This window comes from Protomyctophum parallelum (genome assembly GCF_964188405.1).
Source record: "Protomyctophum parallelum genome assembly, chromosome: 1".
Classification (NCBI taxonomy): Eukaryota; Metazoa; Chordata; class Actinopteri; order Myctophiformes; family Myctophidae; genus Protomyctophum; species Protomyctophum parallelum.
In genome coordinates this window covers 1425732-1441262 of record NC_139697.1, presented here as the reverse complement: position 1 = coordinate 1441262, position 15531 = coordinate 1425732, and the positions used below count along the sequence as shown (strand labels likewise).

The window sequence follows — 15531 nt, the reverse complement described above, 5'->3', positions numbered from 1 at the left end:
GTCTCCGTCAGTGTCGGGAATGTTCCCTTTTAATCAATGGAGGGTGGCTCCACTGCCCGCGTTGCGTTGCGTTGTGCTGCGTTCGGTGACTAAAGAATTGCCCCGGTTCGTTTTTTGACGCACGCACGCGTCCAGTCATGTATAAAAGAATGTTTTGCTGACGCGCAGTTTTCAAAAGCCTGCGGTGGAGCACCTCTAGCGTGACGTTGACGTTGTCATGACGTGAGCAGGACGCGATGGAGACGCAACGCGCCCAGTGGAGCCCTGGCGTGAGTAACTGCTGGGTCTCAGAGTGGAGGCTGCAGCAGAGTGGAGTCTGCAGCAGAGCTCAGAGTGGAGGCTGCAGCAGAGTGGAGGCTGCAGCAGAGCTCAGTGTGGAGGCTGCAGCAGAGTGGAGGCTGCAGCAGAGCTCAGTGTGGAGGCTGCAGCAGAGTGGAGGCTGCAGCAGAGCTCAGTGTGGAGGCTGCAGCAGAGTGGAGGCTGCAGCAGAGCTCAGTGTGGAGGCTGCAGCAGAGCAGGTTGTTTCTGGACTTCACCTTCGCTGCCGTTCCCTCTTAGGTGTTCCAGAAGGACAGGGTTCTGTCGAGGGTCACACCGAGGTGGGTTGGGTTAGAGGTTCTGTCGAGGGTCACACCGAGGTGGGTTGGATTAGAGGTTCTGTCGAGGGTCACACCGAGGTGGGTTGGATTAGAGGTTCTGTCGAGGGTCACACCGAGGTGGGTTGGATTAGAGGTTCTGTCGAGGGTCACACCGAGGTGGGTTGGATTAGAGGTTCTGTCGAGGGTCACACCGAGGTGGGTTGGATTAGAGGCAGCTTTATCTTGAGTCCACTCAGATGATGTTCAGTTCTCTGGCAGCTTTAGCGTTGTGGAGATGGAATACGCTGGAAACTGGTTTAGTTGGGCTTGGTTTTAGGCGCCAGGTGTTGCAGAACCGGTCCAGTTCTGTAAAGGTCTTCGGTGAGCACCTGTTCCGGTGGGTCAAGGTCTGGTGGTTTGGAATGCCAGACAGATGTCGTCTGCATAGAGGAATGTTGCAGTTTTCAGTGGGTGGCGGGTGGTTTTGTGTAGAGGTTGAACAGGGTTGGAGCTCTAGAACTGGGCCCTGCGGGTCTCCATTTCTCTGGGTTCTCCGTGCGCTCGTGTTCTGTCCGAGGTGAACTCTGAACCTCCGGTTGGTCAGCAGAGCTTGAATTACTGCCGTTGTCCAGCAGGGAGCGTCCTTTGTTTCACTAGGAGGTCTTTGTGAGTTTCACTGTGAGGTCTTTGTACCAGACAGTATCATAGACAGCTGTGAGGTGGAGGAACACATGGTCTAGCTACCCCCCCCCCCCCCCCCCCCCCCCACACACACACACACACACACACACACACACACACACACACACACACACACAGCTCCACTTCCATCTAGACCAACCCCCCACCAGCTGACTTCACCGTCCAACCAGCCTGGAGAAAGGAAAGGGAGTCCAAGGAGGTCCCAAACAAACACCTGGTGTCAGACCCCAACCAACAGGACCCTGGCACCACCCTCAATAGATTCATAGATCCAACCAACAGGACCCTGGCACCACCCTCAATAGATTCATAGATCCAACCAACAGGACCCTGGCACCACCCTCAATAGATTCATAGATCCAACCAACAGGACCCTGGCACCACCCTCAATAGATTCATAGATCCAACCAACAGGACCCTGGCACCACCCTCAATAGATTCATAGATCCTACCAAGATGTCCCTGTTCACTTTCTCTGCTCTCCTATAGTCAATGTATATACTTTTATCACAACAACTTACAATCTGGAATCCATTCCTTACACCAATGTGTTTGTAAAGGTTTCTAGTAACAAACAAACGTGTAAAACAAATGCTTCGTCATGTGGGTTAATATTGACTGCAGAAAAGTAATGTTTTCCTCTAATGACTGTAACTGATTTATGAACGGCAGTAATGCCCGATGTCCTCAGCCACTTTCATTAGTGTTCAATTTTGTAGAATAATGTTTGTATATTTGTATATTTCTATATATTGGCCAAATGTATACCATAAGTCAGAGCGCGGTGATCACAAGAACGTTTTCCAAAACAAATTCTTGCAATGATTTCAATGTGTTTGTAAAGGTGTCTAGTAACACACAGACAGAAGGTTGACTATAGACTTCATGTCTGCTCTCCTACTGCTGTGATGAACATGTTGTTGACTAGACTTCATGTCAATCACTCTGGATTCACACATCTACTAAATGTGTTGTTAATTAACTGAAATCAATCATTGTTTATATATCGATTCATTATTACATCATTATTTCCTAACTCGTTCCATTATTGTGTTTTCATTGATTATCCATTATGTGACATCGTTCTCATTCTCCACATGTTATTGTATGATCGTGTGTAGAAGTCATAATGTTATTGTATGATCATACAGTCATAATTGTTTAATAAAGTTAATGTTGACAGTCTGTCGTTGTTCCTGTGTATTAATATTCATAGTGTTGTCATGACAACATGGCCACGTGACATCTCATTGGTCGTGTATAATAACTGTGTTCATATATAAACAGACAGTGTCTTTACATTACAACTACAAGGCTAGCACAAAGTAAAAGTTGCAGCATACAGATATTATGTATTATTAATTATGTACAGTATTATCATACAATGATGCATTGAGGGTACGGAGATGGCACAGTGCCAGCCAGCTGATTGTGAACTTGGGGGTTCCTACCTGTCAAGGCCTTCTAAGAAACTTAATATAATATCTATTTATCGTGTATTGTCATCTTGTATCTGATATGGACCCTGAGTCTGGAATAAACATTATACAATATCTCTGCTGTCGGGAGAAAACCTCTTAACTCCAAAACCTTCATTTTCAGGAAATGGCAACACAAATTTTACGGTTTTTTTTTCTCCAGAAATTGAAGAAAACCTTATATTGTTTAAACAAATCTGCCTCATGATTGGAATTCTTTATTTGGAACCCCGTGAGATACAAGATCTCGTTTTCGAGAAGAGGGTCAAAGTTGGTATAATACACAGAAACAACATATTGTGATGTCATCATGAGAGCTACAGAGCAGGCTAGTGATGTCATCATGAGAGCTACAGAGCAGGCTAGTGATGTCATCATGAAGCTACAGAGCAGGCTAGTGATGTCATCATGAAGCTACAGAGCAGGCTAGTGATGTCATCATGAAGCTACAGAGCAGGCTAGTGATGTCATCATGAAGCTACAGAGCAGGCTAGTGATGTCATCATGAGAGCTACAGAGCAGGCTAGTGATGTCATCATGAGAGCTACAGAGCAGGCTAGTGATGTCATCATGAAGCTACAGAGCAGGCTAGTGATGTCATCATGAAGCTACAGAGCAGGCTAGTGATGTCATCATGAGAGCTACAGAGCAGGCTAGTGATGTCATCATGGAGCTACAGAGCAGGCTAGTGATGTCATCATGAAGCTACAGAGCAGGCTAGTGATGTCATCATGAAGCTACAGAGCAGGCTGGTGATGTCATCATGAAGCTACAGAGCAGGCTAGTGATGTCATCATGAAGCTACAGAGCAGGCTAGTGAACTCAGGTGTGTTTAATGAACTCAGGTGTGTTTAATGAACTCAGGTGTATTTAATGAACTCAGGTGTATTTAATTAACTCAGGTGTGTTTAATGAACTCAGGTGTGTTTAATTAACTCAGGTGTATTTAATGAACTCAGGTGTATTTAATGAACTCAGGTGTATTTAATGAACTCAGGTGTATTTAATGAACTCAGGTGTGTTTAATGAACTCAGGTGTGTTTAATGAACTCAGGTGTATTTAATGAACTCAGGTGTGTTTAATGAACTCAGGTGTATTTAATGAACTCAGGTGTATTTAATGAACTCAGGTGTATTTAATTAACTCAGGTGTGTTTAATGAACTCAGGTGTATTTAATGAACTCAGGTGTGTTTAATTAACTCAGGTGTATTTAGGCCAACATGAGGCAGTTTGCAAAGACAACACCAAACGTCCCAAAGGGAGAATAATGTCCAAACAGTGACTACCTTGTCTCCGGTCAGTCCTTGGGGTCCAGCTCCGTCCAGCCCTCAGCTCTCTGTCCGTCCTTGGACTGTTTGTTTGCTCTGCCATGTGCTCTCCCAGCTCTGCTGCTGCACGGCCCTCTGGGAGTTGGAGTTCTCTCCCGGCTCTGCTGCTGCACGGCCCTCTGGGAGTTGGAGTTCTCTCCCAGCTCTGCTGCTGCACAGCCCTCTGGGAGTTGGAGTTCTCTCCCGGCTCTGCTGCTGCACGGCCCTCTGGGAGTTGGAGTTCTCTCCCAGCTCTGCTGCTGCACGGCCCTCTGGGAGTTGGAGTTCTCTCCCAGCTCTGCTGCTGCACGGCCCTCTGGGAGTTGGAGTTCTCTCCCAGCCCTGCTGTTGCACGGCCCTCTGGGAGTTGGAGTTCTCTCCCAGCCCTGCTGTTGCACGGCCCTCTGGGAGTTGGAGTTCTCTCCCAGCCCTGCTGTTGCACGGCCCTCTGGGTGGTGGAGCTCTGCCTCAAACACTTATATTAAGCGTTATTAATAGTCTGGATTTTCGGTGGTGAGGTGACCACCGAACTACAACATGACGTCACGGAGCCGCGGTGAAGAGCAAACCGCCCTTCTCTCTGTTTTTACTCACCACCGCCGTTATTACAGCTCCGGTGGTCACCTCACCACCGGAGCGGTGGTCACCTCACCTCGGTGGTCACCTCACCACCGGAGCGGTGGTCACCTCACCTCGGTGGTCACCTCACCACCGGCGATGTTGTCACCTCACCACCGGAGCGGTGGTCACCTCACCACCGCTCCGGTGGTCACCTCCCCTCACCACTGTAAATCCAGACTATGAATAGGCCTTTACACCTGCCTCCTCAAACACCTACCCAAGAGGTCCCCACTTTGCTTTACTTCCCGTATCCGTGTGACGTAGGAGACGGGAAGCAGGTTGGAGTCTATTCATTTCCAATGGAGACGGGAAGCAGGTTGGAGTCTATTCATTTCCAATGGAGACGGGAAGCAGGTTGGAGTCTATTCGTTTCCAATGGAGACGGGAAGCAGGTTGGAGTCTATTCATTTCCAATGGAGACGGGAAGCAGGTTGGAGACTATTCATTTCCAATGGAGACGGGAAGCAGGTAGGAGTCAATTAATTTCCAATGGGAGAGTGAAGGTGAACACAGCTTCTGATCCATTCCTTAACTCCATGGTCACTGGACTAAATACTGGCCCCGAGCATCACAAGGCACACAATATTTACAAGATATTGATACTAAAATGACTTATTTTATTGAGACAAATCAGGAGAAACTACTTTCTTCTACTTTGTTATTTCTTTATCCCAGCAACAAACTCTCACGAAATTTGAGAGGATCAATTTGATGGACGACACATAGGGGGCTCTGGCCCCATATTCAAGATGAATATGTGAATATGTAATTATAAAGAAATATTAAAAAAGTGTGGGTCCAAATGTCATTTTGACCCCTCCACGAAAAGGCCTCGTCCTGAACCCTTATCCATCATTTATACATTATGGATAAATAGTGTGGACAGTTTTTCGTCTGTGGCATTCAAGTATCTTTGCTCAAACACCTATACCTGTCTCCCTGTAACCACACCTAAGATTCCATGCACGGACAACAGAAGCCATCGGAGGTGCTCCAGCACCCCCTGCTGGTGGAGAGGAGAATGTTTTGTCTGTCTATCAGAGCGTGCTGAATGCAGAATGCACAGCGAGTGAGTTGACACATAGACACAGCATGACGAGACAGTGAGTTGACAGATAGACACAGCATGACGAGACAGTGAGTTGACAGATAAGACACAACATGACGAGACAGTGAGTTGACACATAGACACAGCATGACGAGACAGTGAGTTGACAGACAGACACAACATGACGAGACAGTGAGTTGACAGATAGACACAACATGACGAGACAGTGAGTTGACAGATGGACACAACATGACGAGACAGTGAGTTGACAGATGGACACAACATGACGAGACAGTGAGTTGACACATAGACACAACATGACGAGACAGTGAGTTGACACATAGACACAACATGACGAGACAGTGAGTTGACAGATGGACACAACATGACGAGACAGTGAGTTGACAGATAGACACAACATGACGAGACAGTGAGTTGACAGATGGACACAACATGACGAGACAGTGAGTTGACAGATGGACACAACATGACGAGACAGTGAGTTGACACATAGACACAACATGACGAGACAGTGAGTTGACAGATGGACACAACATGACGAGACAGTGAGTTGACAGATAGACACAACATGACGAGACAGTGAGTTGACAGATGGACACAACATGACGAGACAGTGAGTTGACAGATGGACACAACATGACGAGACAGTGAGTTGACACATAGACACAACATGACGAGACAGTGAGTTGACACATAGACACAACATGACGAGACAGTGAGTTGACAGATAGACACAGCATGACGAGACAGTGAGTTGACAGATAGACACAACATGACGACACAGTGAGTTGACAGATAGACACAGCATGACGAGACAGTGAGTTGACAGATAGACACAGCATGACGAGACAGTGAGTTGACAGATAGACACAACATGACGAGACAGTGAGTTGACACAGAGACACAACATGACGAGACAGTGAGTTGACAGATAGACACAACATGACGAGACAGTGAGTTGACACAGAGACACAACATGACGAGACAGTGAGTTGACACAGAGACACAACATGACGAGACAGTGAGTTGACACAGAGACACAACATGACGAGACAGTGAGTTGACAGACACAGCATGACGAGACAGTGAGTTGACAGATAGACACAACATGACGAGACAGTGAGTTGACACATAGACACAGCATGACGAGACAGTGAGTTGACACATAGACACAACATGACGAGACAGTGAGTTGACACATAGACACAACATGACGAGACAGTGAGTTGACACAGAGACACAACATGACGAGACAGTGAGTTGACAGACACAACATGACGAGACAGTGAGTTGATAGACACAACATGACGAGACAGTGAGTTGACACATAGACACAACATGACGAGACAGTGAGTTGACACATAGACACAGCATGACGAGACAGTGAGTTGACAGACACAACATGACGAGACAGTGAGTTGACACAGAGACACAACATGACGAGACAGTGAGTTGACACATAGACACAGCATGACGAGACAGTGAGTTGACAGATAGACACAACATGACGAGACAGTGAGTTGACACACAGACACAACATGACGAGACAGTGAGTTGACACATAGACACAACATGACGAGACAGTGAGTTGACACATAGACACAACATGACGAGACAGTGAGTTGACACATAGACACAGCATGACGAGACAGTGAGTTGACACAGAGACACAACATGACGAGACAGTGAGTTGACAGATAGACACAACATGACGAGACAGTGAGTTGACAGAGAGACACAACATGACGAGACAGTGAGTTGACACAGAGACACAACATGACGAGACAGTGAGTTGACACAGAGAGACACAACATGACGAGACAGTGAGTTGACACAGAGACACAACATGACGAGACAGTGAGTTGACACATTGACACAACATGACGAGACAGTGAGTTGACACAGAGAGACACAACATGACGAGACAGTGAGTTGATAGACACAGCATGACGAGACAGTGAGTTGACACACAGACACAACATGACGAGACAGTGAGTTGACACATAGACACAACATGACGAGACAGTGAGTTGACACAGAGACACAGCATGACGAGACAGTGAGTTGACAGATGGACACAACATGACGAGACAGTGAGTTGACAGATGGACACAACATGACGAGACAGTGAGTTGACAGATGGACACAGCATGACGAGACAGTGAGTTGACACAGAGACACAACATGACGAGACAGTGAGTTGACACAGAGACACAACATGACGAGACAGTGAGTTGACACAGAGACACAACATGACGAGACAGTGAGTTGACACAGAGACACAACATGACGAGACAGTGAGTTGACACATAGACTAGGGTTTCCACCTTTGAGATCTTGAAATAAGGGACACTCTTTACGCCTGCCGCGGCCTTGCGGCGCAGGCGTGTGCGGCAAGGCCGGCAATACGTTGAAGCAATACGTCGAAGCAATAAGTTGAAGTTTCCCTTCAACTTATTGTTTATGGTATTGCTATCCACAACTTTTGAAGTACAATTTTGTTTTCCAAATGAGCATAACAACATCAGCAGCCCATTAGAAAATATATGCCAGCGACCCCCATAAGAGAAGATTTTTTATTTAGGAAAATAAGGAACAAACTGCGTTCCTTATTGGTTCAATAAGGGATGCATCATTTAATTCTCAAATAAGGGACGATTCTGTATTTTAAGGGACGGGTGGCAACCCTAACATAGACACAACATGACGAGACAGTGAGTTGACAGATAGACACAACATGACGAGACAGTGAGTTGACAGATGGACACAACATGACGAGACAGTGAGTTGACACATAGACACAACATGACGAGACAGTGAGTTGACACATAGACACAACATGACGAGACAGTGAGTTGACACATAGACACAACATGACGAGACAGTGAGTTGACACATAGACACAGCATGACGAGACAGTGAGTTGACACAGAGACACAACATGACGAGACAGTGAGTTGACACATAGACACAGCATGACGAGACAGTGAGTTGACACAGAGACACAACATGACGAGACAGTGAGTTGACACAGAGACACAACATGACGAGACAGTGAGTTGACACATAGACACAACATGACGAGACAGTGAGTTGACACATAGACACAACATGACGAGACAGTGAGTTGACACATAGACACAACATGACGAGACAGTGAGTTGACACAGAGACACAACATGACGAGACAGTGAGTTGACAGATGGACACAGCATGACGAGACAGTGAGTTGATAGACACAGCATGACGAGACAGTGAGTTGACAGGTGGACGCTACATGACGCAGAGGGAACTGTATAGACATATTATCCTGCTCATTACTGTGCACTAATGTATTAAATAGGATATGCATAAATCTTCGTCTTCGAGCACGACATGCATTTTGAGAACCCACACATTTTGTAGGTTGGGGGGGGGGGGTCCAAAAATGGTCCTGTGATGTGATTGGTTGTCAGTGGGTTAGTGAGCGCTCTGCTGTGTTCATCTCATCTTGACCGCACACAAATAAATGTAACCTTAAGCCTAACCCTAACCTCACAAAAACTACCTTATTGTCCAAAAACGTTGATTGTTGGGGAGAAAATAGTAAAAATAAAGTAGGCTAGTCTGTGGTTGTTGGAAAAATAGTGAGGATTTGAACTGGTGAGGTATGGATTCATAGGCAAACGCCTGGAGCACTAGACCAGCGAGAGAGTGTAGAGAGAGAGTTGAACCCAAGTGGAATAGTAAGAGAGTGGTGACACGCTTTGATCTCACCGCAAAGCAGGGTGCTATGGGCTATAGTTCCACACACTGGAACTATCCCATTGAGACAAAGCGGGGTGCTATGGGCTATAGTTCCAAACACTGGAACTATCCCATTGAGACAAAGAGGGGTGCTATGGGCTATAGTTCCAAACATTGGAACTATCCCATTGAGACAAAGCGGGGTGCTATGGGCTATAGTTTCAAACATTGGAACTATCCCATTGAGACAAAGCGGGGTGCTATGGGCTATAGTTTCAAACATTGGAACTATCCCATTGAGACAAAGCGGGGTGCTGTGGGCTATAGTTCCAAACATTGGAACTATCCCATTGAGATAGAATGAGCACTTCCTCATTCCATTGTTACAGTGGGAGTCAACGCTAGTGTCGCCACTCTCTTACTATAGATCACTCTGGGTAACGTGACATGGACAGTGTAAACATGATCCTACAGCCGTTTCCTTCCTTCCTGTTGACGTTCACAACGACACAGCAACACACAGTTGAGACTGTTATTATTTTTTCATTTTTTTCTTTAAACAAGTATGTTTTTATATTATTTTTCCATAGAGATAATAATGTGTGTGTATAATATACTTCTAGAGAGCTGCTGGAACAGAACACAAAACATATCATTTCATCTCAAACATAGACCTACTACAGTGTTTTTTTGTTGTTTTTTTAATGCCCATGCACCACAAAGAACTGTGCCAAACAAAGTGTGTGTGTGTGAGTGTGTGTGTGTGAGTGAGTGTGTGTGTGTGTGTGTGCGCGCCACACAAACAAACATGGCGAATGTCCCAATTCACCATTTGTCAGCCTTCTGATTGGTCCCCGACTGACCAACCAGCAGGCTCTTTCTGCCTAGCTCCGCCCCCTGGTTCCGCCTTGTTTATGTTGAATTTTCTAAAAGAGGAAAAAAATATGAAAAACAAAACACGATCTGCCCTGCAGTCACCCGTGATGTTCCTTTTTACTGACGCCACGTTTAAAATAAGAAAAACACCTTATATTATTTCAATGGTAGTGGATGGAGAGAGAGGATTTTTGTCCAACCACGAAATGGCAACCAATGGGTGCGAAGAGGGGCGGGACCAGGGGCGGGACTTGACAAAGGGTGAATTGTGTCCACAGGAGGCGAGACGAAGGGAGAAGAATAGTGTTTAATGCCTTCAGAAAACTATTTTGACGACTTTTATTTCTTGTGGTTAATTTACAAGAAGCCTACGCAATTAAGAGACTGTAATTGCAATTGTTATTTTGATCAACGTTCGCCTGTTATCTCTCCTAAAATGGTACCAGCATCAATGCAGCATGGAATTGTGGGAGAAAAAAAGGTTATCAACAAAATATTTTAACCCATTCTGGACGGGAACCCCTTTTGGTGTTTTAACAAAGCATTATGTTATACTTTAGCTATTGAAAAAATAGCATATCTACAAGCTCATAGCGCACTACGAGCTTGTAGGTCTGCTATTTTAGAAAAATCGTAAAAATGCGGCACAAATCTTTGAATATATATTCTTTTAGAGTGAACGCTTGTTTTTATTTCGACGTCAGGGCCTAAATGGGTTAAATCTTTGGTCTTTGGTCAGTAGTGTCACATGAGAGCGAGTGGGAGGAGTCAGTAGCGTCACGTGAGAGCGAGTGGGAGGAGTCAGTAGCGTCACGTGAGAGCGAGTGGGAGGAGTCAGTAGCGTCACGTGAGAGCGAGTGGGAGGAGTCAGTGGGAGGAGCCATGGTATCGAGTGGGAGGAGATTTCTGCGGCCTCGCGGTTCCGCTGCACAGGCCTAATCATACAGTAGCACAGAGCGCCATCTAGTGTAAGAAAAGAAAAAGAAAACTCAAAAATACCTACAACTAATTTAATGGGGAAAAGCTCGTATAACTCGTTCTTGGCAGTCGATGAGTAAAGAAAGGCTAGTTGATGAAGGCATTAAAACTATGGTCTTATTGCATGGTACAGTGTACTGAGTACTCGAGTACACAGAGTACTCGAGTACACTGAGTACTCAGTGTACTCGAGTACACTGAGTACACTCAGGCACTCAGTGTACACTTGAGCACTGAGATGCAGCTCACCGCTCCAAGAGATGGGTCGAATGCAGATGATAGTTTGGAACCAAATGGACCCTTATCGGTCTGTAACTCTGAGAGGGGTCCATTTGGTTCCATTCGTACACTCTCAGAGTTAAATGAACACTGATTTTACAATATATAACGTGGGGGTCCCAGAGATCAGAAATGCCATTACTGTAATGCATGTCCAACTGTGAGTCTTTGAAAATAGAACAGGTTGAGATTCACTGCTAGAGCCGTAACAATCTCATGGGGGTCCCTCATGGCATATCTTTTCAAATGGGGGTCCGCGGGCTGATCGGTGTCAACGTGGGGGTCCTTGACATGGACCAGTGGTCTACAGGACGTCTCCTGGTCCATTTGGCCCCAGAGGACAGGCAGTAGATCTACAACCCCCAGAATGTGTCCACGGCAGAGAACCCAACGCCTCCATCTGAACATGCTTTGCACCACTTCTAAATTATTCATGTTTTCATTTTTTATTACATTTTTCCAAAACACTTTCACGATGTACAAGCTCTCAGCGCAGCACAATGCGAAGCGCTGAGAGTTTGTAGATCAGTTCAACTTGTCTCAAGACACTCGAGACCTCTTGTAGATCTGCACCGTGAGTTTGTAGATCGGCTAATACCGCCATAATCCTCCACCGCTTCCTGTGTCTTAACGGCGCAACACTAGGCATCCAGGTTAGCACATTGTTGCTACATCATGTTGTGGTTAGCACATTGTTGCTATGTCATGTTGTTAGCACATTGTTGCTACGTCATGTTGTTAGCACATTGTTGCTACGTCATGTTGTTAGCACATTGTTGCTACGTCATGTTGTTAGCACATTGTTGCTACGTCATGTTGTTAGCACATTGTTGCTACGTCATGTTATGGTTAGCACATTGTTGCTATGTCATGTTGTTAGCACATTGTTGCTACGTCATGTTGAGGTTAGCACATTGTTGCTACGTCATGTTGTTGTGGTTAGCACATTGTTGCGACGTCATGTTGTTAGCACATTGTTGCTACGTCATGTTGTTAGCACATTGTTGCTATGTCATGTTGTGGTTAGCACATTGTTGCTACGTCATGTTGTTAGCACAGCGTTGCAACGTCATGTTGTTAGCACATTGTTGCTACGTCATGTTGTGGTTAGCACATTGTTGCTACGTCATGTTGTTAGCACATTGTTGCTACGTCATGTTGTGGTTAGCACATTGTTGCTACGTCATGTTGTGGTTAGCACATTGTTGCTACGTCATGTTGTTAGCACATTGTTGCTACGTCATGTTGTTAGCACATTGTTGCTACGTCATGTTGTTAGCACATTGTTGCTACGTCATGTTGTTAGCATTGTTGCTACGTCATGTTGTTAGCACATTGTTGCTACGTCATGTTGTTAGAACATTGTTGCTACGTCATGTTGTTAGCACATTGTTGCTACGTCATGTTGTTAGCACATTGTTGCTACGTCATGTTGTTAGCACATTGTTGCTACGTCATGTTGTTAGCACATTGTTGCTACGTCATGTTGTTAGCACATTGTTGCTACGTCATGTTGTTAGCACATTGTTGCTACGTCATGTTGTTAGCACATTGTGGCTATGTCATGCAGAGACAGAGACACGGTGAGAGTTCACAGCATATTTTTACGACTATGAGAACTAACTTAACTTATTTTCACAGGTTGAGGGTTCGGGTTACAACTCCGTTTCCAGAAAGGGAAATGGGGCTCTGGGTGGGCTCTGGGTGGGTGCTGGGTGGGTGCTGGGTGGGCTCTGGGTGGGTGCTGGGTGGGCTCTGGGTGGGTGCTGGGTGGGCTCTGGGTGGGCTGTGGATGGGTGCTGGGTGGGTGCTGGGTGGGCTCTGGGTGGGTGCTGGGTGGGTGGGTGTTTTTGTCAGGGAGGGGGCAGAGGCCAGCTCTGCGGGGGGTTCTAGCTGTCTGTCTGGCCCAGCTCAGTCTCTGGGTCCGGTGGGGGGGTGGAGACCCCTCCTCCACGCCCCCCCTCCCCCTCCTCGGAGGGCGGGGGGGCCAGTGGGTGGCCGGCGGCGCCGGGCAGACGGACCGGGCAGAACGCAGAGCCCGTCGGGATGAAGTTCACCTTGTTCTTATCGGGACACGAGAAGAGGAGGGGGGCCGAGGGGGGGGTCTGTCTGGAGCCGCTGGGAGAGAGACATAGAGAGACACAGAGAGAGAGAGAGAGAGAGACATTGATTGATTGAATGAATAGTTAATTAGACAGACAGACAGACAGACAGACAGACATACTCTCTCACCATGCCTTCGGCCTGGTGGAGCATTGATGTGCATTGAGGGGCAAATGTGAACAGGTCAATGTGAACAGGTCAATGTGAACAGGTCAATGTGAACAGGTCAATGTGAACAGGTCAGAGTGAACAGGTCAATGTGAACAGGTCAATGTGAACAGGTCAGTGTGAACAGGTCAATGTGAACAGGTCAATGTGAACAGGTCAGTGTGAACAGGTCAATGTGAACAGGTCAATGTGAACAGGTCAGTGTGAACAGGTCAATGTGAACAGGTCAATGTGGACAGGTCAGTGTGAACAGGTCAGTGTGAACAGGTCAATGTGAACAGGTCAGTGTGAACAGGTCAGAGTGAACAGGTCAATGTGAACAGGTCAATGTGAACAGGTAAGAGTGAACAGGTCAATGTGAACAGGTCAATGTGAACAGGTCAGTGTGAACAGGTCAATGTGAACAGGTCAGTGTGAACAGGTCAATGTGAACAGGTCAGTGTGAACAGGTCAATGTGAACAGGTCAGTGTGAACAGGTCAGAGTGAACAGGTCAATGTGAACAGGTCAATGTGAACAGGTAAGAGTGAACAGGTCAATGTGAACAGGTCAATGTGAACAGGTCAGTGTGAACAGGTCAATGTGAACAGGTCAGTGTGAACAGGTCAATGTGAACAGGTCAGTGTGAACAGGTCAGTGTGAACAGGTCAGTGTGAACAGGTCAATGTGAACAGGTCAATGTGAACAGGTCAGAGTGAACAGGTCAATGTGAACAGGTCAGTGTGAACAGGTCAGAGTGAACAGGTCAATGTGAACAGGTCAGTGTGAACAGGTCAATGTGAACAGGTCAGTGTGAACAGGTCAATGTGAACAGGTCAGTGTGAACAGGTCAGAGTGAACAGGTCAGAGTGAACAGGTCAATGTGAACGGATCAGTGTGAACGGGTCAATGTGAACAGGTCAATGTGAACGGATCAGTGTGAACGGGTCAATGTGAACAGGTCAGTGTGAACAGGTCAATGTGAACAGTGAGATCAGATCAATGTGAACAGGTCAGAGTGAACAGGTCAGAGTGAACAGGTCAGAGTGAACAGGTCAATGTGAACGGATCAGTGTGAACGGGTCAATGTGAACAGGTCAATGTGAATGGATCAATGTGAACAGGTCAATGTGAACAGTGAGATCAGGTCAGTGTGAACGGGTCAGTGTGAACAGTGAGATCAGATCATTGTGAACAGGTCATTGTGAACAGTGAGATCAGATCATTGTGAATGGATCAGTGTGAACAGTGAGATCAGGTCAGTGTGAACAGGTCAGTGTGAACAGTGAGATCAGATCAATGTGAACGGGTCAGTGTGAACAGTGAGATCAGATCATTGTGAATGGATCAATGTGAACAGTGGGATCAGATCAATAGGTACCTGCTCTCGTCGAAGGCTTTGATCTTCTCGCAGCCCTCCGGAGGCTCTCTCTTGAACATGTAGGTGTTGTTGGGTTTGGGAGACGACGCGAACTTGGGCAGAGGTGAGCTGTCTGTGTGTCAGACAGACAGACAGACAGACAGACAGACATACAGACAGACAGACAGACAGACAGACAGACAGACAGACAGACAGACAGACAGACAGAGACATGTTTAGACCAGGGGGGCAGTCAGCCAGATATTTCGTGAAGCCTCATTTGAAATCGGTAGTTCATATAATGGC

At 46.4% G+C, this 15531-nt stretch overlaps 1 protein-coding gene across 1 annotated transcript in view; it reads right to left on the bottom strand.

Moving 5' to 3' along the window:
- Positions 1 to 13505: 13505 nt before the first annotated feature.
- The window catches only part of glcci1a (glucocorticoid induced 1a), a gene marked incomplete at both ends in the record, with an annotated part of 4101 nt that continues 2075 nt past the window's right edge, over positions 13506 to 15531 (bottom strand). Inside the window, 2 exons of the mRNA XM_083784571.1 lie at positions 13506 to 13734; positions 15247 to 15358. Coding sequence (XP_083640697.1) covers positions 13506 to 13734; positions 15247 to 15358 — 341 coding nt within the window. The remainder of the gene's footprint in view (positions 13735 to 15246; positions 15359 to 15531) is intronic.